We start from the raw sequence: 26,422 nt of genomic DNA on the forward strand, positions 1-26,422 counted from the left end.
AAAAGTGCATCAATTAATAACTGAATTGTCTTGTGCAATTAATAACTGAATTGTCTTGTGCACGGTTAAAGGATTTTGAAACAATTTCATGTTGACTTGCATTAAGAGTCTCAAGTATGAAATTTGTTTCTGAGACATCATCAAACTGATGAGTTTATAACTTAAATGTGGTAAAGTGACCACTTCCAAAAATGTATATAAAAAAAATTGGAGTGTATAATTAAAGTTAGTTTGGTCCATACAATACATTCATATCTTTTTGACCTAATCACCTCCTCTTGTCGGAGATGTAACCCCTTTACACCACATGCCCACACCTGGGGCCATCTAAACATATGGGCACTGGCTGGGGCCCCAGGAGCATAGGGGCTCACAATGTTTCTGATGCCTATGAATATTTCTGTTTTACTATCAAAACAGGGGCCCCAGCACACTACTTTGCCCGGGGGACCTATGATGCTGTAAAGATGGCCCTGCACCAACTTAACCACACGACTTATTACCACTACTACAGTACAATCACATTTTATTGGTCACATAGTTATACAAACAGTACAATATGCAGCGAAATGCTTAGTTGCTAAACTCCAAGGCTGTGCATTAGAAGGATATACAAAGACAAACAATACATATGAGTGTATAAGTATCAAATATACAATGACAGCAGTAGTTGTTTATGACATGAACATTACAAAAAATAATAATTAAAAATAGGGCATCATGTAGCTCTATGTGCTGTCCTCACCTAAGATGTGCATGGACTGTAGAAAGAAACTCCTCCTCGGTTATTTTCATTAAACCTCCCACTTGCCTTCCCTTTCTTATGCCATGCTTCATTCACATACACTCATCATGCTAAACCTACTCTTTAAATGCTTCAGTAGCCAATGTGGTATAATGATTTAGAGCAATGAACTTTAAGCCTCAAGGTTATCATGTCAATTGCCACTTTCAACTCATTAGTTTGATCCTGAGCAAGTTGACTAACCTGCCTATGTGTAAACAGTTCTAATATGTGCAGAGCTGCTAAAATTACCAAGAGTAAATAATTCTTTTAAGGAGACAAAAGGGTGTTAGGGCCCACATTTTTTTCCAGAAAACTCATTGCTGAATCTGTTCCTGCATCCACAATAAATGTCAACCAAGCACCTTCCTTTATCTACCTATGACCAAATTCAGTATTTACTACACTTGAATTATATGACAAAAGTAGCGATTGCGATTATACAACACTTCTGCAGCAGATATTTTCTTACTAATGCAAAAGAAAATGTTCTGTACGTGAGTATTTAGCGACTTATCGAAAATTTTAGCTACAATCCATAAACAAACATTTTTTAGCTTTACTGAAAAAAAGTTCTTAACCTCATCCTAATCGCGATGTCGCTTTTGGTTTCAGAGCAAAGTTTCTTTTCTCCCCAATTCGCATGCTTTTTCTTACATTGTCATCGCCTGCTTTGAGATGGGTTCTTGCACATTTAGTGCTTTGTTGCCTCTAACGCAGTCCGCTAACTCATCAATTTATTTTCAAAGTATTAGTGTTAAGTAGCAAATTAATAAAACACTTTTTTTCCCCTACTTAGTTGTTCTTTACTCTGAAGGTCACTACTATATTATACCGAAGGACCAAAAAGTGAAAAGGAGCGACGTATGGCTAACCAAAGAAATACGCATTCAGATAGATAGGATACTTTATTAATCCCTAGGGGAAATTCACATACTCCAGCAGCAGCATACGGATACAAAAAAAAAAACACATAAGACACATCTGTCAATTTTTTTGTGCAACAGAGAACGAGGGACTCCAATCATCTCACAAAAAGGTCACAATCACGGCTGTTAAAATGACCTTTAGACTTTTCTGGAGTGGAGAAGCGCAAAGCTGTAATTTCATGGATTGAAATATTGAAATCTGCTTCCGCTCTCTTCCCAGGGCGTCGCAATATCGCTCATTAGTGACTCAGCAAGGACCTGCCCCAGCTCCAGACTCACCAAGCATCATTTGCTTGGTTACGAACAAATATATGAAGTGGTGGAAAAGCAGAAAACACGTTATATTCCCCGAAACATCGTAGATTGCTGCCGTTATATAACGACTCCGCCAGCTGTGTGACAAGTCAAGCAGTAGCGCGGGGCAAAAAAACGAGTGATGACAAACTTCACGTGGATCTAGTCTGAACTGGGCTAAGGAAAGGCAAGCACACAGAATACTATCACACAACCAAACAACGTATTACAAACTTCACAGAAGAAAATCGATCAAACAGCAGCTGATTAAAACAAACAGAAATAACGAAATAGATGCGCATATCCACGACCACACTACCAATCTTGTCTGCATCAGGTACATTGAACACCGAAATCCTTACCTTCGTAAAGCAACAGGGAGACTGTGGTTTTACCAGCTTTCTTTTCAGCGCTCGGAGGCAAGTCGCGGGAAGAAAAGAGTTATAGCTGTCACTTTTTATCCAGTTCGTGCGAAAAAGTCAGTTGGCAGTACAATCAATACATTTAAAAAAAGATAACTACGCAATGTCGTTTACATTTTCTTGTATCTTGAAGAATCTTCTTACGCCTAGACGGATGGTCCTGTACATAAAACTTACTCAGCAGCGCAGTCTTATTTAACAACATGTCTCTCACACACGTCTCTACAACCTCTGCAGCCAAGATGCGCTGCTGTCTACAGTCCTAGTCTGTAGAAACTGCGGGAAAAGGCATACAGCTGATTGACGCTAGTTAGGTGCGCGGTTCATGATTGGCTACTTCTTTCCTAGAACCGCCTAGCAACCGCATCCTATTGGGCGGGTTTGCACCATCGTGATAAGTTGTCTGTACCGAAGCGCGTCCATTTAAAAATAAAGCATATACTAGAAGGGCCTACGTCATTTTACCCAGAGAGTTGTTCCAATTGGTCGAAAATGGCAATAGCACGAAATGGTCACGACACGTTTCCTCGGACTCGATTTGATGACGTAGAGTGAGTGTGCAGCCGCAAATTACAAGCATTATGTAAAACAGCACCTGATTTTTTTTCCTTTCCTACAGGTGCAAATGTGTAAAACTTATTTCACTTATTTGGGCTAAATTGTGTGATTTAAGATTAAAACTCTAAATCTGGTGGTAGTAATTAGAGGTTTTAACGCACTACACAATGTACTGTATCTCTTTTTCTCACATGATTATTTTGTATACTTCGCGTCATGTATTCTTTAGTATTCTAATTATTTGTACTTATATAGAGTGGCTATACTGTAGAATAAGACGTTACATGCAACTCCATGTGACATAATTTGTACTTTGCGCAGTTTCCTTTTTTCCCCACGAGTGTGTGCGTTTGGTCTGCTGTGCATTTTTTTCGCTTGGTTGAAAAGTTTCTCAGGTTACTACCGTTTCTTTCTAGATCCCCAAATAGCGTTAAGTTAGTGGACTACAGTTGTCGCTGTCCTGTGTGGACTGTTAATTTTTCGACAACTTACTCCTGCAGCACAGACGTCCTGGTTGTCATTCGCAATCTACTTAAGCAGTTGGAATCTCGTCATTTTGCTATATGGAGGCATGATAATCTAAAACCGCAAATGAACGACACTGTATTATGTCTTTTTTGTATGCTTTGGCGTCGGTGAGCTTTTCAGAGTCGTTCGCGCATTTTCAGTAAAGGCTCAGAAGTTTCCCTCGAGGAAAAAACAAACATGATGTCTCTCAAGAGTTACCAGAGTCATTTGGAGTCAAAGGAGAACACCGAAGGTAGGAAATGAGGACAGAGATTGGGTTGGACGAACCCCTTTGGTGGATCGATTGCGCTGAGATATCCTCGGTTTCATCGAAACCTGTAATGGTTTGGATTTGGTTTTGGGAGGTGGATTGTTTGTGCTTGCTGCTATGCCCCTTGGAGTTTCGTGCAGGCTGATAAAACGTGAAGTCAGGTAGTCAGTCAGTCATTTTCTAACCCGTATATTCCTGAACAAGGTCGCGAGGGGTGCATGAGCCCGTGCCAGCCATAATAAGAGAAAAGGCTGGAACAAAATCTGAACAGGGTGCCAGTCCCTCGCAGGGCGAACACACACACACACCCAACCGCACACTAGAGCCAATTTATGCTCTGTGGAATGGCTCTATTTTAAGAACTTTTTTGTGTTAATAATTCTTTCATTCACTAAGATTCTGTGTTTGCCCTTTTTGTGACTAGCCATGTTCTGATGCCTTCCCCCCTCCAGTGGGCATTTTTGGAACATATTGTGCTTTAGAAATCCTAAATTCATGACAGTCATTAGTTATAAACAGGTACATAAAATCCTCTCACTCAGTTTATACCTTCCTGATGTCTGCATCTTTTTAAAAATTCTAGCTGAAAGCCAGTGGTTTGTAACAGGGCATTTGTTCTTCTCTGCTCCTCTGCTTTTGACTTTTTTCAGTTCAGCTGAGCCCAGTAAAGCTACGATTAAATCATGTTTCTTGTTTGACATCATCTAACTTAAAGCAAAGTGCTTATTTCTATAACAAGCTAACTTCCCTTATCTACTACATAATAAAATGCCAAGGTCTTTTGTGTCCAGTCCTTCTGTCTAATCCGATTGTTCAGTCTGTCTTTGATGACACAGCAAAACAGGAAGAGGAAGTGTGAGACACACGAGGAAGAGTAAAGGCGTATGCTGAGAGAGTCGCCTTCAAAAACAGAAGTATAAAACCAGGCAGGAGGCGAGAAAAGCATCTCAAAAACAATGACAGAATGTGCCTGAAAGATGGGGCACCGGTTACAAGACCTTCACACATGCAAATACAGAGGAAACGCTCTGAAGGTACATACAGTATAGGGTAAGAGATAGATTTATCTAAAAATATTTGCTATTACCTGTCTTTGACAGGAACCATGGCTAGTTTATTTATATATAAATGTAAGCTAGGTTTTAAATATGTATATTTTCACACATGAGCATCAGAGGATGTCCTCACAGGCTTGATAGAGATATTTAATAACCTGCCAGAGTGAGAGGGGGTGCTGTCACTAACATTCTCTTCTCCTTCTCTCCCCAAAGTGCTGAGAATCCACCCAGTGAGGGCAATTAGGTGTACCCCTTCCAGTTCATCAGCTGTAAGAAACCAGGATTCCTGGACAGGAGGCATCTTTTACGAACAGAGCAACCCACCAGACGGAGCTCCTGTGACTGACTCCTACCTCTGCAGCTGAGAGCCAATTCAGTTTTGTTTATATTTTCACCTAAGAGCTGGAAACATAAATTCCAAGAGGCGTTTCTTTTGTTGGACTTTTTTGTTGATTAAACAGGACGATCCAGGTTGGAATCCAAACTTTTACCTTTGCGCAACCTGTCATTTCTGCACCCGGCCACAGTATATCCATATATTCATATGCAGCGAACCTCTGACTTCTAGAAATTGCAGAGGTTGCCACCAGATTTACATATCAAAGAAGCTGTTACTTTTTTAAAATGAGGGATGGATAGAATCAGGCCATCACCTAAGCCCTATAATATTACCACCATGACTCTCTAATATTTACAACACCCCAGGAAAATGCCCATATAGATTAAACACATCCAATAAACAAATATATAAATATCCCTTATTTACTATAACTACTTATAAACATGGTAAAGAAAAATAATGACAAAAAGTACCAAACACCACAAACTCACTCCCATATGACAATATTTACAGTCCTGGAAATAGTCTTTACTGTAGGTGATGAAAGTGGTTCTGGAAACATAAGCAATGGCTAAAGGATGGAAGGATATGCGGAATACTCCATTTTAATAAACTGCTTCTTGGAACTTGGATAGTGAATACAGTCCTACCACCAGAGTCCAGAAGAAAATAGTCTTTGGAGGCACGTGTCTAATCAAAAAGTGCATCAGTGGACTGGATTGGGAGGGAAAAGAACCCACCACCATCCTTAAATCCAGTGGCAATGCATCATCCTTCTCCTCTACGAACACCCAGTTAATAAAAGGTTTAGGTGCTGCTGATGATGGAGTAGAACGGGAAAAGGTATAATCAAAAAGTCCTGCCGAAACCTTCTCTTCTGGTTTTATCTGTACAGTGCCTACAAACCACAAACTACAAATCCCAAAAGCCCCTCCGCATCCATGCAAATCTATTTAAAAGACACAAATGCCAATTTACAAACAGGAATCTGTGTGACCAGTGTGGATATTCATGTTTGACAATCACTCAACAGGACGTACATACACAAAAATAAAACCTCCGCTACACACACACAGCACAATATACTGCATATGTGCAAGTAAAAAAAAAAAATCAAACACTTCTGTACATCAGAGTGGCATATTAATCGATATCTTTTCCATATTGCTATACCATCATCTAAATCTGGGGTGTCAAACTCAGACTGCTCAGCAAGAACAATAATCACATTTTGTGTAATCCTAATAAAATCAATATCGCAAAAACTAACACTGTGCTATGCTTGGATTTTTTCTCTTGTTTTTGAGCATGCGAGTTGTTAATTGTCTCTGATTTAAGTCTCAGTTTTAGTAAAAACCAGCAACTGCTGGATGTCTTCCAGGAAGAAAGTCAGCTGACCAATGGCTAACAACTTGCTTTATTACCTTTTCAGAATATTTATCACGGGTGTCAAAGTCCAGGCCTGGAGGGCCACAGTGGCTGCAGATTTTCATTCTAACCATCTTCTTAATTAGAAACCATTTTTTGTGCTAATTAACATCTTTTGCCTTAATTTTAATTAACTTTACTCATGCCCCTTAATTGTTTCTTTTTCCGTAATTAGCAGCCAAACAATAATGAGACACAAAAAAAGCAGCGAAATGACCAGCTCACCTGTGACCATCACACAATATCTGAAAATAAAAAAGGTGAAGGTCTCAGTAAAGTTGATCTCTCAGGTCACCTTAGGAAAAAAAAAAAAACAGAAAATTAACAGTTTTGGAAATGTCTGCTGTGGCAGAATGAAAGCAGAAACAAGCCATTGAATTAAATAATGAGTGTAATTACCAGCAAGAATTGGCTTCTTAAGAAACTTTTTGGAGTGAAATTGGTTGGAGTTTGAAGTCCCAATTTAGCTAGTCATCTGTCAGCTAGTTTCACGTCTCAGTTCTGTTTGACTGTCATTTAATGAAGAAAAGAATCAATTCAGAGGACTGGATCCTTAAAAACAGGGCTATTAAAATGAAGGGAAAAGAAGTTAATTAACAATAAAACCTGGTCACTGATAGGAAAATGGTTAGAATAAAAACCTGCAGCCCTCCAGGCCTGGAGTTCGACACCTGTGATAAATATTCTGGAAAGGTAATAAAGATAGTTGTTAGCCATTGGTCAGACTCTTTTCCTGGAGGACATCCAGCAGTTGCTGGTTTTTACTCATACTGAGCTTTAAATCAGAGACAACTAACTGAAATTTTAAAACTTGCATGTTCAGAACCAAAGAGAAAAAAAATCTAAGCATAGCACAGTGTTTATTATATGATATTGATTTATTTGGATTACACAAAATGTGATTGTTGTTCTTGCTAAGCAGTCTGCTCTGTTAGTTCTCTTAAACAATTGTACTTGAAAACAATGCAACACCTTCCAGATAAACACACGCACACAAACAAAGGGCAGATAAACCCCACATCATGCCCACTCCACTCAGTGACCAAGCATGTGCATACACATCAATTTCAGTAGCATTTCAAATTTATTGGCAAATTATGAATATATTTACATATTTTACTGAAAGTTTAAAAAGTCAAGCTCAATGCATTTCAAAATGTCAATTCATGTTTTGAAGATCCCCAATGTGCTACATTTATCTACACTAAAAACCAACCGGTATCATGTTTCTACAGTTTTGTGTGAAGACATTTTTCACATTTATGTAAATATACTCATAACTACCTTCCAACTGTGCCCATGGACAGAGAAGAAGAGAAACTACAGAAACATTTAAAATGTGGGTTTGGTAACACATGGGGAACACAATTAGCTCATGGAATAATATATGGAAAAAAACAAGCACTAGAGATGTTTGGAGAAGAAAGGTTACTTGTCAATATGCAATCAGGAATAAGCAGAAGAACTGGACTGGACACATTCTCTGCACTGACTCCCTTTTTAAATAATTCATATACTGCAAGCTGCACTGTACAGCAAAAAAGAGAAATAGGAATGTGAGAGAAAGCTGTTAATGGAATAGTTGGTGCAAAAAAAAAAACAGGAAAAAGACTAAAAATATTTTATTAAAAATATTTACTGTCCACAGCTGCTCCCCCTGAATATAGTGTGTAGGGGCGTCCCGGCTGGTCATGGACCCCGGCCGCCTGCCACACAATATATATACTTCATTAATCCCCGAGGGGAAATTGTCTTTTCGCATGACCATTGGAGGCAGAGTACAGGGTGAGCTATTGTTCAGTGCTCCTGGAGCAATTTTCAGGTTAAGGGCCTTGCTCAAGTGCCCAATGGAGTAGGATCCCTTCTGACAGTACCAGGATTTGAACAGGATCCTACAAAATTGACCATCACAAGTGAAGAGCTCAAACTGAACCGAACAACGCAAGACTATTTATTCATTTCTTAGGTACTAAAAACCTCAAATCAAAACTATTTTAAATGAGAAATATATTCACAGAACAAGAGGTACTTCAAATGCTTCATAAATGCTTCTGTACCACACATCAAACTCTGTTCTATGGGAGCTCGAGCATTCTCTCATAGTGTTCCTCAACTCTGGAATTCTCTTCCCTCTCATATTCATCAGCTCAATTCAATATCACATTTGAAAACAGTCCTCAAAACTTATCTTTTCAAACTGGCATACCTATTGTGAATTTTGCATGTTATCTTTGTTTGTTTGCTAATTATTGCTTTTTGATTTATCATTCTCTGTGTTTTTATTTTACTGATGTTGTTTAATTTAATTGTAAGGTGACCATGAATGCTAAGAAAGGCGCCTATTAAATAAAATGTATTATTATTATTATTATTATAAACACAGTTAGGGAGTCAGCATTACGGATGGTAGTGGGCAGCTTGTGCCACCAGCTAGGAGCTACACGTGGATTTAGATGCCATGTAAAGGTGCTACCACCAGACACCACTCACTATTAGACCTTCGTGGACAAGAGCACAGGACCTTATGACTGCCTCCATGTAATAAGGGCTAATCCATTGACTATTCTGTAGGTAAGCATCCAGGATTCAAACTTAATGTGTGCAGTAACAGGCAGTTGGTGTTTGAATCATCTGCAGTAGTTTGATAGAACATGACAAGGCCAATGCCTGAACCAGATGTTCTTCTTTGCACTTTGTCAGTCATGGCCTGATCTTGCAGATGTGATACAGAGGGAATCTGTATGAATGAGACACAGTTGCAGTGGGGTCAAAACAGAAATGTGGAGACCTTGAAGACCAGAACCTTTTGAAGAACAGTGAACAGAGGTTTTAGGACTTCAATTTAAAGGATACGTTTGGTATTATTCAAGTTGAAGTTATTTCTTCAGAATCATGGTAGTTATGGTCTGTATTAGTTTGCTACATGAAATTGCATTCTAAAGTGGACCATATTTTATAACTTATAAAAGACAACTCAACTGCTCTTGCTTTTTATAATGGAGCTTATAAATAATAGGGTCCCATAATAAAGAAAAGCCTTAAAATGTTCAGAATATGTCCAATTTTCAAGCCTAAAATGTTATTGAGTATTGACCTGTATCTTGAGATCACATAGATATTGCAAAGTAACATATCCATATTGTTATAAGAAGGTAAAAGGGAAAACACAGTTGTGAGAGTTAACCATTTTAAAAGGAGACCAGGTGTGTGCTTCACTTCACCAACTATCCCATTTATCTTACATCACAGACTCTTTTTTCACCTGAAAGTCATCACCAAGTGCCATTATCGACATTAATGAATGTCGATTCCCAGGTGTGAAATGTTGTCTCTGTTCTGTAGACAATAATAACAGAAAAAGGCATATTTATGATCACTTACATTCTTTCAATAAGCTTATTTCTTTATTTTGCAAAAATACTGTCTGCTGCCACAGGATTGATAATGCACATACGAGCATCACTGAGAGAGACTATTGAGCACGCATGTAGGATGCAATCAAGTGACAAGAACTGAACATGTTATCCATCTATTCAAACCGCTTATCCAGGACAGGGTCATGGGGCAGCTGGGGCCGATCCCAGCAATCATTGGATGCAAGGCAGCAATGATTCCAGGATAGGGTGCCAGAATACGCACTCTAGGACCACCTTAGCAATGCCAGTCCACCTAAACTGAATGTATTTGGACTGTGGAAGGGAACTAGAGAACCCAGTGGAAACTCAGAGTTTACTGTGGCATATAAGCCACCGTGTTGCCCAGTACTATTACTATTAATAATATTTCCCATCCATTAATCTATATTGTGGCCAGGTGCAGGAACGACAAACTGCCGGAAGAAAATTCGGGGTGCCAACTGGTTCGTCCCGTGTAATGAACAAGCCAAATAAACAAAAGAAACACCTGTTTTTCAGTCGTTGCTCTTGTCTTTTGGCAATAATTTGCAAAAGAAAGCTTGGATTCTTAGCTGTCGGGTCAGTTTGCTTGGGAGAGCCAAAAATGACACCTTCTTCCAGGAAGCTGGGGTTCTTATTGACGGGGTACAAAAAGGAGCAGAGCAGAGTCAGGTGCCCTCACTGGCGGTTTCTCTGTGCTGTGGGGAGACAAGTAGAAGACAATGTTAGCAATAGTGCCCTCTCGTTCCCTGGAGGGTTGTTAAATACCTCAACATAGCCCGTAAGGAGATCCTCCACAACATGTGCATGACAATATTTTTATTATGTTACTGGTCCAAATCCTGTTACTGCCAAAAGGGATCCTTGATTTCTTGAGCAAGGCCATTAACCTGAAAATTGCTCCAGGGGTGCTGTACAATGGCTGATCCTGCACTTTGACCTCGAGAGGTCATGCAAAAAGACAATTTCCCCTCAGGGATTAATACAGTATGCCAAAATAATATAATCTCTGTATGGCTGTGTGTATGTCTGTATATTCCCAATACAATACTAAACTCTTTGCCCAATCTGAACCAATTTTTGCATTGTTCCTCTTTAGGACCATACAGACAAGATAAGCTACCATGAAACCTGGACAGCCCTCCGGACCCCAACCCGGCTTCATCCCCTTGACACATAATAAATGGAGGTAATGTTTCTTTATTACCATTTTAACCAAAATTACTACCTAGAGGTTTTCTGGGTTGGAGACTACAAATACAATTTTTTTTTCTTTTCAAAACTCAAGATGGCAGAATCAGTATGGCTGACCAAAATTTTTCCACATGAAAAATGTAGGTACTGTATGAGGAGGGTCATTACTTTTTTTTTTTTTTTTTTAATTTGATCACTATTTCATTGAAATGTTTTTTTCAATCAAGAGTCTTGCCTTTCACACCACTGGACCCTGAACATACAGCAGCACTGCAGCTACTGATCTCCTTAACCCTGTGACTATGGAACTGCTGCTGCCCTACATTCAAAACTTCTGCACACTTGTACAGCATTTGAAGAAGACAACAGCTAGAGCACCATGCAGCTAGCTGCAGCATTCATCTCCATCAACTATTATTTTGGGTCTTTCTGTGGGGGATTATACAATACAAGATATAAACATATTATTTGTGTCATAATTAATTTGCATTGCCATTGTGGCTTTGAGGCAGCAATGTAAGCAGAACAATCTTTTCACATTGTGATTTTTATCATTAAACAGTCTATTCCATGGTGCTAACAGTTTGTGCCGGGCACAGATGAAAACCAGGGATGCTAAAGGTAACTGGTTCCAGGTACTGGCAGAATATGCCAGTTTCACACAGACAGTGACCAGGTTCTGTAGATGAACTGAGGGCAGTGGATCCATGAAGCAACAGTACTACCACCGAGCCAAACCCCCATTTATGTTACAGAGATAGCAAACAGAAATCAGTATTCAGTACACTTTTTACATAGACAGTATTAAGCAAAAGCTTGACATTTATTATTAAAAGAGAAATAAGTTATACACATCAAGCCTAAGAATCAACAAAGTTTGTCTCTTTCATGCATAAAACCCTGGAAATTTCTAGTTCAACAATTTGTGAACAAAACAGACAAAAGAAAATAAAGAGTTGGGGTCGCACAGGATATCCCATTTCATGTCTGGTGGAAGATGAAAGGAAAAAGGTGCAAAATACACCAAAAGAGAAAGGTATAGGCAATTAGGCCACCTTGTGGTTCATTGGTTAAGGAATTAAAACCCTGAGTGTGTAGGTTCAAATTCTGCTAGTGAGCAAGTCACTTCACTTGCCTGTGATCCAAATGGAAAAATAAAAAAAAGAAACATACCCCATTGTACCTCAAATGTTGTAAGTCGCCTTGGATAAAGGTATCACTTAAATAATAAGTAATAATTAGGTACTATATAAATAAAATAGGAAAATAGGTTACTATTAATTAGTTGCAGGTTCAGGAAGTGCCGCCTTGAGGTATGACTCTGGAGTCAGTCTGAATGCCGACTTCTGGTCCTTTTTGAGGTTATACAGTATATGCAGACAGGAGGAGGGCTCCTTCTCCCAGAAGTGACATCAAATGTCCTCTTGATGCTTTTCCTCCATTCTACAGGCAGAAACAGACAGGTGCTTATCTCCTATGTAACCCCCTCAACCCCCCCTGCCCTATTATTCCCATGGCAGGAACCTGTGAAACACTTCCAAAGCTCATGTGACCACCACATCCTAGATATTTATTGGGATTTGCTTTTTCACATATATTAGGATGACCCGGTAATTCCAATAATAAAGTTTTTCGCAAACAATAATATGGTTGAGTGCTTCTTATTTCCCATTTATGTATATTTCATGTGATGTACTCAAATGACTGAGATGCACAAATAATACAAACAGCTGAAAACAGTGAGCCAATATGAATGTGCAAGGATTTAAACACCATTGCCACTGCTTTTCTGCTGATCCTGAATAGTGCACTTGTCTCTTTGTGGGTGACAAGGATGTACCTGATTGTTTTTGCAGTAAAACAGTATACTGCATTGTTTAATGTTTTTACTTTTGGGAAACCAGAGGCTGTACCAGGATATAGTGAAGAAGGCCAAGCAAGGATGGAAAAAATTATTCATGCAGATGGTTGTCAACCACAGGAATTTGCCACTAGGAAGAGTCTTGGATGTGTGACACTTCTGCATTTTAAGCATAGGCTAGACTTGTAGTCCATGCTCAAAAAAGCTGAACGGGGATCCATTTGTCATGCAGTTCCAAACATTTGCCATAGTGAAACTTAATGCTTGGCATATAAGCAGGAAAAGCCTTTTTAAACTTAGTAGTTTAGTAGTAGTTGAACATTTTGAAAAACAAAAAAGGTGGAACAGTGCATATACTGAACCTTCAAAAAGTATTCGGACCTTGTGCTAAAATCATTTCAGTTTATTTTTTTCCTCATCATTCCCCAGAATGACAAAGTGAAAGCAGGACTTTTGAAAATTTTGCTAATTTATTAAAAATCAAAAAAAATGAAATTCTCCTTTGACACAAGTATTCAGACCCTATCCCCCTAGTTGAAGCCCCTTTGGCAGTGATTACCACCTGGAGTCTTCTTGGGTCTGATGTGACAAGCTTCACACACCTGGATTTGAGGATTTTCTGCCATTCTTCCCTTTAGATCTTCTCAAATCCCATCAACAGAAAGCTTTTTTCAGCTCTCTGGAGATGTTCACAGAGGCGTAGCTAGGGTTTTCAGCGCCCGGGGACAACTGAAGATTTCGCGTCCCCTCCTGTTTGCCAAAATGCAAAATGGGGAAGGGAAAGAAACATCAATTTGGCACCCCCTGGATGCTGCGCCTGAGGACAGTTATCCCCCCTTGCCCCCCCCCAGCTACGCCACTGGATGTTCAGTAGGGTTAAAGTGTGGACTCTGGCTGGGCCACTCAAAAAGATTCATAGAGTTGTTCCTAAGCCACTCCCGTGGTGTCTTTGGTTTGTGCTCAGCATCGTTGTCCTGTTGAAAGGTGAGCCTTCAAGGTGAGCGCTCTGAAGTCCAGAGTGCTCTGGAGTAAGTTTTCACCAAGAATATTTCTTTACTTTGCTCAGTTTAACTTTCCCTCAACCATGTTCACTATTGTAATTGTATTGCACAAATGATGAGTAGTCCTCGATTTCCTCCAGATGTGATGCTTAGAATTGAGGCCAAATAGTTCAATCTTGATATCATCATAAGTATAGAATCTCATTTCACAGTGTCTGTGAGTCCTTTAGGTGTTTTTTTTATATTTTTGCAAACTCCAAGCGGGTTTTCATGTGTCATCTGACCACTCTGCCCCAAACCTCAGATACATGAATTGTTACAGTGGGTGGTTGTCCTTCTGGAGGTTTCTCCATCTTCACACATTGTCTGGGGCTCAGCCAGAGTGACCATCTGGCTCTTGGTCACTTCTCTCACCAAGACCCTTCTCTCCTGATTGCTCAGTTTGGACAGGTCTAGGAGTCATGGTGGTTGTTCCAAACTTCTTCCATTTAAGAATTATGAAAGGTACTGTGATCTTGGAAACCTTCAGTGTTGTGGGACTTTTTTGCAGCCTTCCCCAAATATGAACCTCGACAAAATCCTGTTTATAGCTCTTCAGGTAATTCCATAGACCCCATGGCTTGGTTTTTGCGCTAATATACATTGTCAACTGTGAAACCTTCTATGGACAGGTGTGTGTCTGTCCTAATCCTGTGTAATCAACTGAACAGACCACAGGTGGACTCCAAATAAGGTGTAGAAACACCTCAATGAAGCTTAATGGAATAGGGATGCACCGGAGGCAGATTTCAAGCATCATAGTAAAGGGTCTGAATACCTGTGTCAGCCTGACAATTCAGCTTCTTGTGTTCATAAGAATTATTTACGAACACTTTGAAATCACTTCAGTTTTTTGTCTGACACCTCTTCACTCATCAGTACAAGAAAACACCCACGTATGAGGAGATCTAGTCTTGATATCTAATTATACAAGGCATCAAGCTTTTTGGGGTTCCTAATGCTTCTGAAAATTTAGCTCCAACAAAAAAAAAAAACGATAAATTTTAGGCCATTTTTGTACCATATTTTGTGCAAATTACATCCTTATGATAAAGCGTGAATCAGTGGGTGCCTTCAGCAAACATGATCAGGACTTGAGGTTGTGCACACCACATCAAACATCCCCAGGGATTCACGCAGCAATGGGACACAAGGGGTCAAAGTTACTCCTTTTTACAAAACTTCAAAAAAAAAAAAAAAATGGTGGTAGGCTATACAGGCATGTTGAGTGTCATTTTATGCTACTTCAAGGGTACTAATCACGAATATATATTTTTGATATTGACTTTTTACCGATGGTCCTAGGCCTCTTAAGAGCCACTCTGAGAAGGTCAAAAGAAAAAAAAGACACATCTGAAAAATAAGCATGTGGGGTATTGTTTTGCACTATTTAAAGGTAGTGATATTATTTTGTTCCATTACTAGGTGCCTAGGCCTCTATAGACCTCTATCAGGGGGTGAAAAATGACAACTTTCGATTACATCCAAGAATATTTATACTTCTAAACATATTGTATTACATATTGTATTGTATGCATAATTTGTGACAAAATATGACTTGACTTTCAACATTAAATTGAAGCACTCAAATTCTGAAGCAACTATTATTGTTTATTATGTACTTTTACCTCCTGAAGTTAATTACAATTCTTACAGACACTGTATTAGGGTGGTTTACTATAACTGAGCTTTTTTATTAATAAATTTGCAAAAATATCTGCTTTTGCTTTGTCCTTCTGTGATACGGAGTATGGTTTGATGAGTGGGAAAATTAAATGTTAACGATTTTAACATAACATCATGTGAAAGAACTGAAGAGGTCTGAATACCTTCTGAAGGCGTTGTAGTTACTGCTTAAGTGATTGCTGCACGGTTGGATGTTTGGCTTATTCTCCTATTTTGTAATACTGTTAGATTGAATGACTAAAAAAATAATATTTTGTTTTTATTGGTTGTTATTATTGACACGTTGTTTTTATTGTTTGATACCTTGACCATAACAGCTTCCTGCCTTGACCTAAAAGCTGAAGAGACGGGTTTCGGCTACCGCGATCTAACACTTAACTCGGTGACGATTGGGTGACTTTAGAGAAAAATACAAATGGGTTGTTATATGTTTTAATAATATTTTTTCAGTGATAGGAGATCGCGCAGGATCCAACGTTAACACTTAAGCGTTTGTTTTCCCAGCAGATTGACTGAAATCGCGAGCCACCTTTGTTCCTGCAGCCTTGCCGAGATCTCAACCCATCCTGTCAATCAAATGTTGTGACTCCACCCACTTCACCCTTCCTCTGCGGCGGCTCGTGGTCTCGGCTTCTCACTCAGGCCGAGAGAGACAAGGGGGGCAGGCGGATGTGTGGCTTGAATGCTTCAAGGATGCCCTTTTTACTGATCGTATTCGCTCATCACCCCTAAAAGTCGAGGCAGTACGTACAGAAGGTAAGCTGGGGTAAGGGTGACAGAAAAACCACTGCATTATGTCGAAAAAGGAATTAAAAAAATCTTTTAAAACGGCATAGAAATCGTTTTGTATGCGGAAGTGCCCGCGCTTTAGTTTTTGTTTTAATTATCAGTCGTATCTTGATAAGTCGCGAAGACAGAGCTCGGCGAAAGCAAGTAGTGTATGGGTCATTTTACAGTTGTTTTGGATTATTTTTGTTCGGATTGCGATTTAAAGGAAACAAGTAACTGGGCGAGAAGGAGTTAGCAATTCCAAAATGGCTCCGGTCCTTGTCGTCTCTACTCCTCCCCGGGCTTGCCCACGCGCGCGCACGGGGGCGCACACGTCTTCTCCTGCTGGTTGGCAAAAAGCGGCAGCAGTGTTGGGTAGGATTGTACATACAGGAAAGTAGTTACCCACACCCAATTTTTGTGTCTTGGTTTGTGTGGCCCACTTTTAATTTTTTTACGTTTAGCGTTGTCCACGTATCGAATGGGGAAATACCTTTGCGTCACCGGGTCGTGGGGGATGGGCTGGAAGGGAGAGCTGTGTGGGCGGAGCGTGACTCCCGACCGGTGATTTCATTCACTGAAGCATCTTGGACTCTTCGGTGGGTTAGAGACCGCTAAAGAGGGAGTCGTGCTTCTCTGGCCAAGATGCGCGTGAATTTGTGTTAGTCGCCAGTTGATGTGGACTTGGGGTGAAATTGGACATTTAGCGGAACGATATAAAAATGTAACCAGTTCCACCTTACTGTATGACCAAGTAATGTTTTTAAACGTTAATAAACCATATGAAATGTATTGCTGTGACACCCTGTGTACTAAGTGTGACAACTTAGAATGTTTGTCTCACTGTTTGCCTGAAAACTCCCATTTAGAAGGGGAATCAATTGCGAGAGAAAGGAAATCTGTTTTGTAAATGCAAGGTGTTTGTTTTAAAGTCAATTTAAGAAGAGACATTTAGCTAATGTCAAGTTTACTTTTTTACGTTCATCTCCTGTTGTCACTTGTCGTTTTTCGCATTGTTCTACGTGTTTTTTTATGTCGTCTCTTTTCAACTTCCAGCCACAGTTCAAAGATGTGCTCTCAAGTGGGCTGACAGCTCCAAATTGGCTTGGTGTAAGAGTGGGCAGGGTAGCCTAGCAGCAGAGACATAGGGTCTGCAAACAGCAAGGTTATGGTTTCACTCTTAACCACCTACTGAAGTTTCTGTTTAAATAAAATTGTTAGCTGCATAAATGTGTGTAACAGTATTGTAGAAAGGCAGTACTTTTAATAAGTAATACAACTTGGAAAGTATAATTTTACAGTCATATCTATGAATCTTTACTAAACAAATATGCTCAGGTGTCCTAACACTTCATGTTTTTTCTCCTCAAATTTCCCACCACCTCCTCCATTTGGTAGCTCCCGCTAGAGGCAGAATGGATGGATCCTGGTTCTTGCTAGTCAAAAAGCCCAAAGAGAGATTGTGTTGCTTGAATGATTTATTCACATAATCCAGACATTGAGAGCAGTGTGCCATCTAGGAAGACTTTTTTTTTTTTTCTTTGATCAATCTTACTGCTTGCACTATCAGACTGCCTACACGTTCTATATAACATTTACAATTATTTTGTGTATTTTTATTTGAGACTGTTGTAATCTGATAGGACTGAGACCACTCACATCAAAATACACTTCACTAAGTGCTCCGTTGGAAAGCTTAGCAGTCATACTTTCACCTTTTTTTTTTTTTTGTTCTTTATTTCATCTTATACGATTTCTCGTATTAGAAATTTGTTAGTTTTCGCATACCCCTTGGGGTCAGAGCGCAGGGTCAGCCATTGTACAGTGCCCCTGGAGCAATTACAGGTTAAGGGTCTTGCTCAAGGGCCCAGCAGAGTAGGATCTCTTTTGGCAGAGACGGGGATTCGAACCAGCAACCTTCAGGATACCAGCGCAGATCCTTAGCCTCAGAGCCACCACTGCACATTGAAAGAGGAGTGTAATCTACTGCTGAGATGGATGTAGGTTTACCTAATAGTGTAGTGGGTGCAATCACATTAGCATTGTTCTTACAGATAAAGATGCCTTTACTTTTTAGTTGTAGTTTTGCAAATAAAGAAAAAGTAAATTAAAAGGCTATACTTGTGTTTTATTCATCAGTTAAGCACACCCAAAGTGAGGTCATTATGAGCTAAATTATTTTATTCTAGATTCTTGAGTATACTTAAGTTTCCAAAGGGGTATTTTAAGTAACTGTATGAAACTTAAAAAATAAATGTATGAAAATCGCAGGATTTTCTTTTGAAGTTGAATAAACCTACACAAAGTAGGCAAATACAGATTGGTCAAATTATCAATTTGTTTAATAAAAATAAATTGTAAAAAAGGCCCTCAACAATAAATATGTAGCATTTTCATACAAGTGTACTGGAGATTAGACACTAGACCAGCAACTGTAGTAGTGAATCCACCTTTGCTTTACTATAGCCGCGTACCATCATGTCCCATTTTTCCTCTGAAAAAGTCTAAAGCATTCTCCTCCATCCCATGTGACAGAAGTGTTAAAGCAGGGTCTATGTGTGCTCATCTGAAATCATTCCCAGGTAAGTGGGTAGGTAGGTAACTAGATGTATAGATAAAGCTAAACTACAAATGAAGCAGTAACTGATGCTTGCAAAATATTCTAGCAACAAAACCCAGCATCTCATACACACACACACACACACGCGCAAAGTACAAACAAAAAAAAAAAGCGACATGTTCTGTTGGAGTGCCCCCTTTGAAAGACCCTAGATTGGTCACCTTTCACCAGCTCCCAGCAACTGAGTAAATGTTTTGCTTCTTAGAAGCCTAACTATCCAAATTTACATTCATATATAATGTACAACTAGCTGAATACAGAATGTATTGAAAGTGCCCATCCAAATGTAATGAAACATTTCACTCAATCCATAAATATGAAAAGTTTTTAAACAAGAGCAAGTCATTTTGTGCCTATTTAAAAATAGCTTTGTGTTTCGTTGTCATCTTATTACCAATGTGTAGTCAAGCCGAGTCCTGATGTACCCAAGGTGCTACATTTAGTTATGCCATTTGTTAATTAGTTTTGTACATTTACATTCCTGTAGTCTTTGTGAGGCAATATTTATTAATATAGCTGCTATACCGTAGAATCATGAAGATTTGAGAGGTGGTCTGAATATTGCATGGGCTACATGCTCTCTGAAAAATAGGTTTACTTATTTATTTTGCAGACTTAATTGCCTAACACGTCAACCCAGGCAACTGAAGGACAAAAACACACAAACATTAAAAGGTAAAAAAATATTGAGTTAATGTCTTAAGAACAACAGCTGTTGAGCCACAGGAGAGTCTCATTTTACCAAAAAAAAAAAAAGGTCTGGTACAAATGTGAAAATACAGTCACGGAAGGCATTTGTGGCTCATCATCTATGTCCAGGTAACTTGGTTCCAAGTAAAGTTCCACAATTACATTAGTAAATATAATGGTGAATTCTTAAGGGACTGAACTCCCCTCTATAACCTAACCATTGTAATGCCAGTCAGCAGCAGATTGTATTAGCTGTTCTGTGATCATTTTCGCCCAATATTGTTTATAAGATTTAATCCAATAAATTATGCTGTTGTTTTAAACACCACCTATTGTCCTTGATTCTGTATGTAACCAGAACATTCTGGTAAGTTCTTTATTAAATGAAAGAATCTTGGGTTTTTCCTTCACCTCTGCATTGTTTTGCAGTTGTTATCTGGATGTTTACATTCAAAAAGGAATTTGTATTATTGGTAAAAAACATACAAAAATGTGTTGGTGTATTAGTACTGCTCTTGATATTTCCTTTTTTCAAGGAAAACCAATATGGACTTGTTCATTTAAGATAACAACTGTACAGGACTTTATTTTTCTTATTGGTTTGACAGTATTCTTTTAATCCATTTACATAAAGTACAGCCTTAAGGAGACAAATAGGTTTTCAGGTCTTTCCTTTTTTACTGTGTTTGATTCTGCAGCTGTTTACTGAACACCTATTTCTTTGATCACAGCTATGCAGAACAAACCATATTGTTATTGAAACATCTCTCATCAGTATTGAGACATACTACCCTGAAAGAAAAGGTGCCATGATATGACAGTGTCATCATCTCTAATGTATGCTGGTATCTGTTTTATACACAAGCATCATTAATAATTATGTACCAATGTAATATTTCCTTATTTCACTTTAGACAAAGTAATACAAAACCGAAGGTGTTACTATGTAAATCATATTTGGATTCCCTTTGTTGATGCAATTTGAACAACAAACATTCTAAATTTGCATGATCTTTTGATGCGAGTCTGGTAGAAATTACCCTCATGCTTAGAGCAATATGAAGTACAGACACTTTAGATCTCACCTGTGGAAACCGTTTTAGATGGCTACTTTAGTGTAACCACCATTATCCATTAGCTGGAGTATCAATGCATCTTATTTCTTTGGCAGTGTGGTGTCTTCCTCCTTGCGTTTCCACGTTTAACAAAAGAACTGTGCCTTACAATTTTGTCACATCTGATGTCTACTACCGTCTGTGTACCTTACCAGAACAGCATCTTCAAAGAAGCATCATCAAAATACTTGGAACTTGGCCATTTCACTTTACCCACCACAATGCAAAAATGACTCGTAGCCTTACAAACCTGCCATGTTCAGCGGAGGAGTTTGAAAACTGTCTACAAGATGAATATGAATAACAAATTTCAGGCTATATCTTAGGAGATTCAAGTGAAGGAGGCAGTAGTGATGCAATTTAGAAGGTAAGGTTCTGCCTTCATCTGGATTGGCTGCAGTTACATTACTTACACACACACACACTTAAAGCTGTCATACATTTATTTGTGAATGCTGCACTTGCAATGCTGTTTAGAAAGGATAGATTTTAATCTCAATAAAAAATTGACCCTCTGTTGCCTGTTGTGGGCAGAAGTATAAAGGATGACTGAACCAAGACAGACTGGAAAGATGGACAGGGCATGTTCCACAAACTCTCCAACTGAACAGTTTGTATCTTCAGTTTTTAAACTTAAGTAGTTTAAGTACAGACATTCCTCTTACTAAAGTAAGAAAAGTGAGGATGACCCACAATTTTGATTGATAGAACGTTTTGTGCCCAGGGTAGTTACCTTACACAGCATAACTGCTACTGTGGTTCTGTAAGCTGTTGGCAAGTAGTAACTTACAAAAAGCAAATTTGCATTTAACAACATCCTCATCTGTTTAAAATCTAGTTTGTCAAATCATATCAAATGTGTACGGAGGATGGGCGAGTGGGATATAAAGCAAAGTAACCATCTTCAGTGCACTTTGGCTGCTGTTGTGAAAACCTTCAAGCTGTCAGTAAAAGAAAGAGTTAATACATTTTACTTACATATTTCAGTAGTATTGCTGATGCACTTTCTTTATAGCAAGAGTTTAAATCACCCAAGACCACAAGCAGTAACCAGGTGTATAATGTAGTAGAGTAAAAAGCCAAGAGCGTTCAGGGACAAGGCAGTTTTTTCAAATAGAATTTCAGAAACAATCATGCAATTAATGTTTCAACTGTCTGATTGCATCAAGTTATAGGGACATGGCACACATAGCTAAAGACAATCTGATGCATCTGGTTTCTCCATTACAGTGTAGCATTTAACATCTGTAAAACACACACAGGATTTCTGCAGGAGACAAAGGGTCATTTTAATTAACAGTGATGCAACCTTCCAGAGAGAGAGAGAGAGAAAAAATAGCATATTAACTGTACAGTTAAGTTTGAGTGTTCACCAAGGGTAATGTACCAAGGCTTTGGCAACACAGAGACAATGTTGGCATTAAAAGTCCTTGCATGTTTGGCAGGGTGATAATGGGCAAGCACTGATGAAAGGCTTTGATATTAGATTTTATAGTTCACAAAAGAAGAATGAAAACTACAAATGTAACAGTTTCAACCTAGGGGAAATTTTCCCATAATCAGAAAAAAAGCAGGAGCTGCAGATTCAAGGAATGAGCAATCAGTGGAAAGGGGACTGGTATATTACAAGACAGACACAGCATTCTATGACTTGGCATCCCTGAATTTCCTGTCGTCACTGTTTGCCAGTGTGAAGAAGAATGGGCAAATTTCACACCAAATTGGTTACTTGTCCGTTACTGAATTTTTAAAACGTGTTACTCCATTTCTGGGCTAGGCTGTAGTTCTCATGTACCTCAATAACAAGGCAAAGAAATGCCAAAAATGTATGATACCTGTCAAACACACAGTCCTCCACATTTGTCAATAAAAAGAACAAGCAAACGGTCTTTTGATTTACAACGGAGTATACACAGTAGCAGTATAAACTGCTACCAAAACAGCTTTTATGGAATTAGCTTTGCTGTGTGTTATAAAATGATTTCTTATTAACAAGTACTTTAGGTATGCATTTACATACTTGCATTAGAAACTCATACACACTATATTTATTTGCTTGCTCTCCCATGTCGATGGCATTGTAGTTTTTCCTTGTTGGGTGGGCTTAAGGAGTTTGTTTCTTCTTGGCAATTTAAAACTTGGGTGGGGATGCATATGCCTTGGCTGCTCTGGGAGCAGAAGTTGATGGACTTCTGAGAGATTCCAAAGTTGCATGGATTACTGGCCAGTTTTCAGTTCATTGCCAATGTGTAACTTTAACACCAGCAATCAGAAAGAAGTTGCAGCGATGCCTCAGAAGTTCTGTCAAAAGTGGGGTTCCTGTCCATTTTCAAAATGATACCAATGACAATCATGATTTTGATGGTGGAGTTGAGGTGTTTATTTGTACATGAGATAATTACATTTAATAATTTGCAATTCTTTTTCCAGTACTAGTTGGCTTGGATTATTTTTTTTTCTTTCCTGCAATTAGATACTGGTCTATTTGGAAACCACAAAAGAATGAATTGTTCAATGTCTTGAAGTAAGTGATACCATCTGTTAAACAGAAACATTAAATACCTATCTTCTTTTCCCATTTACAGAACAAAATGTTTCCAAAAGGCACAAAACGCAAGTTTTCTGACAATGAAGATATTGTTGAGGAGAATCCAGTTAGTATTAAAGTCATGTCTTCTTACAATCTGCAACGACAATCGCTATTGGACATGTCATTGATTAAGCTCCAGCTTTGTCATATGCTTGCAGAGCCTAACCTGTGCAGATCTGTACTCATTGCCAATACAGTGAGACAGATCCAGGAGGAGATGACTCTGGATGGTAGCTGGCCAGTCATGACAGAAACCCTGAATACAAACCAGAACCCTTCTGATCGCCTGATTGCAACAGAAATTTTGTGTCGAACATCAAAAGACTGCGAGGAAGAAAAGACATTTTCTGTTGTTACTTATGATAACTTGCATACTGAAGAGGTATTAGAGGACTCTTTATGTATAACATCAACTGAAGAAGTCCCAGTTTTTCTACCAAATACTTTTGGTGCCTGGGAAAGAGAAGATCTGAAGAAGAATTCAGATGATTCCAAGCCAACAGATCAAGTGTTTGGAGCTTTTGAACTGAAAAGTCCAGTAGCAACACCTGACCCATCTATTGACGAGCTCTTTTCAGACGTTGACACTTCGTATTATGACCTTGACACCATGTTGACCGGAATACATGGCACTCCAAAAATGGGGCCTTATGACTTGTTAGACAGCTTGTCATCATCTCACAGCCCTTCATCAGTTACTTCAAATTTGAGTTGCAGGTCTGATCTGAATGAATTAGATCATATCATGGAGATCATCGTTGGATCTTAAACTGTATAATCATTCCAAGACCTAAATAGACCTTGAGAGTATGCCAAATAGCCTTTAACTAGTGTTCATTATTTTTTATTTCTGTTTTGTTACACAATCTGAAGGACCTTTTTTTCTGAAAGCAATTCAGAAGTTACCCGTTTACTGTACTTTTTATTTATTGACATTTAGTCCTAAATGTCTTTACACTACATGCTTTTGAATATACAAAACCATTCTTAAGACTAAACATATTTTCCTACAGAAATACAATATATATTTTAAACCCACTGCTGGAATATATTATAGTACTTTTAGAACTTTTTACCTAAAAAAAGAACATAAATTCAGTATAAATCTATATGATGTCTTCCTTTTTGAATGACTGAGATAATGAATATGTGCCTGAAATGGAGATCTGACCAACAAATTTTGCAAACAGTATACAGAATTTACTAAAATGTAATATGTATATTCATGCTTATGCAAAAAATGCATGGCTTAAGCCTCAGAAAAATTAACAAGTAAGGAATATACTTGAAGGTTTCATATAAAAATGATATCCTACATGCTCTTGCTTTTGCCGGTTGAAAACATATTGTATGTTTTTTTGTTACAAAAAATGAAGACTTTTGGGTGAAACCCAGTTTTAAGTTATTGAGAGTATTTATTTTTGTATTTATTACAGTATGCATATGCTGACTTGGGAGTTTTCATTTAAACAATATTAAAGTCTGTCGGCTTATAAAGGTTATCCAACCTTATCCCCACCTTTTGACATTTAAAATTACCAAGGTATACGCGTTAACTTTAAGCAGTATTTTCTTTTTTATTTGCTCTCACTTTTAGCATAAAACATATGGAATGTTATGGAATAACATGAAATGGTTATAAAAAACGTACAGAATGTGGAAAAAATACCTTTTGAACGTGCAGGTGTATGTTTGTAAACTCTTCTTAATGTTTGGCATCATTTAATGTTTACTGAAAGTTCACTCAGGCAATGCAATCCTGCTTATATTTAGCAACCAGTGTTAATTTGCATAAATCTCTCTGTTGGGCAACTGCAGTTTCAAAGCATTGTGTAGGTCATTCAAGGAGTGTACATGAGTGGCAATATAGAATGATATGCATTTTCTATATTTTGAAAAATTGTAAACATTTTGTAAATATTTTTAATAAAAAGTTTGCTAATGTACCTTATGTGGATTGAGTCCTCCATAAGCTTTCATAAGAGCAAAATAAGTTCAAAATGTCCGCTTATTATAAGAGCCACGATAATTTAGCCAGAGTTCGCCTTAAATTTGGGGGTAGGCAGAGTCAGTGCTGGTGGGCTGGAGTGGCTGCATGTTTTTGTTCCAACCCAATTCCTTAATGAGTAGTCAGTTATTGCTGTTGAAGCACTTATTGATTTAAGCAACCTTTTCATGTTTCACTTTAGTTGTCTTGATTCTTAAGGTTCCCCATCCTTTATTTATTCCTAAACTGCTGACTTCATGGTTTTTAATTGCTCCTTATTAGTAATGAGATGCAAAACAAGAAAGGACTGCAGTCCTCCATCTAAAGCTGCTGGCACATTACACAGCTTCTAGTTGTTTGGTACCCCAGGCTTGTCGACTACAGTCGCTGGACCGTGTCAGTTTACAGGATTGAAAATTGCTGTCCATGTCACATTTAGTTACAGAAATTGTGTAATGTGCCACCAGCTTCAAACTGTGCACACTGCGTATCTTAGTGCAATGTGTCCAGCAATTTTTGGTCATGTAGACTGCAGTCAACTAGTCTGCCATACTCAATGACTGGAGGTTGTGAGCGAGTTAAGCCAATGTCATCTTACAGAAAGTAGCGCTTCTGCAGCTGTATCTTTTAAAGAATTAATAACAAGGACATCCTGTCAAACATCAGTACACAATGTACCAACCGCAAACATTGACTAGTCTTACAGGAAAGATGCAGGATTATTAAAAACAAGGAGTCGCAGACTACTGTAGATAACTTATGTTTATAATTAGGAGCTAATACATCTGTATTAGAGCTAGAACTAGGTTTTAAAGAAAAAAAAAAAAGTTAAAAGGAGGCAGTGTTGGATAGATTTAAAATTTCCTGTAGGGTGGCCCAGTGTTT

General features: G+C 38.5%; 2 protein-coding genes across 2 annotated transcripts in view; one reads left to right on the forward strand and one right to left on the reverse strand.

The window, feature by feature from the left end:
• The window catches only part of si:dkey-177p2.6 (uncharacterized protein LOC568712 homolog), a 53,052-nt gene extending 50,346 nt beyond the window's left edge, over nt 1–2,706 (reverse strand). Inside the window, exon 1 of the mRNA XM_028821940.2 lies at nt 2,370–2,706. The gene's annotated coding sequence lies outside the window, so the exon portion shown is untranslated. The remainder of the gene's footprint in view (nt 1–2,369) is intronic.
• A 13,656-nt stretch (nt 2,707–16,362) lies between these two features.
• Nucleotides 16,363–24,855, forward strand: cdca4 (cell division cycle associated 4). The gene is made up of 2 exons (XM_028821454.2): nt 16,363–16,523; nt 23,546–24,855. The coding sequence occupies exon 2, from the start codon at nt 23,552–23,554 to the stop codon at nt 24,317–24,319; it is 768 nt and encodes a 255-aa protein (XP_028677287.1). The 5' UTR covers nt 16,363–16,523; nt 23,546–23,551; the 3' UTR covers nt 24,320–24,855.
• Nucleotides 24,856–26,422: the final 1,567 nt, after the last annotated feature.

The sequence above is a fragment of the Erpetoichthys calabaricus genome, chromosome 16 (genome assembly GCF_900747795.2).
Source record: "Erpetoichthys calabaricus chromosome 16, fErpCal1.3, whole genome shotgun sequence".
Taxonomy (NCBI): Eukaryota; Metazoa; Chordata; class Cladistia; order Polypteriformes; family Polypteridae; genus Erpetoichthys; species Erpetoichthys calabaricus.

What these genes read in the sequence shown, in the direction of transcription:
- cdca4 (XM_028821454.2), top strand. Translation starts at nt 23,552, where the DNA reads ATGTTTCCAAAAGGCACAAAACGCAAGTTTTCTGACAATGAAGATATT.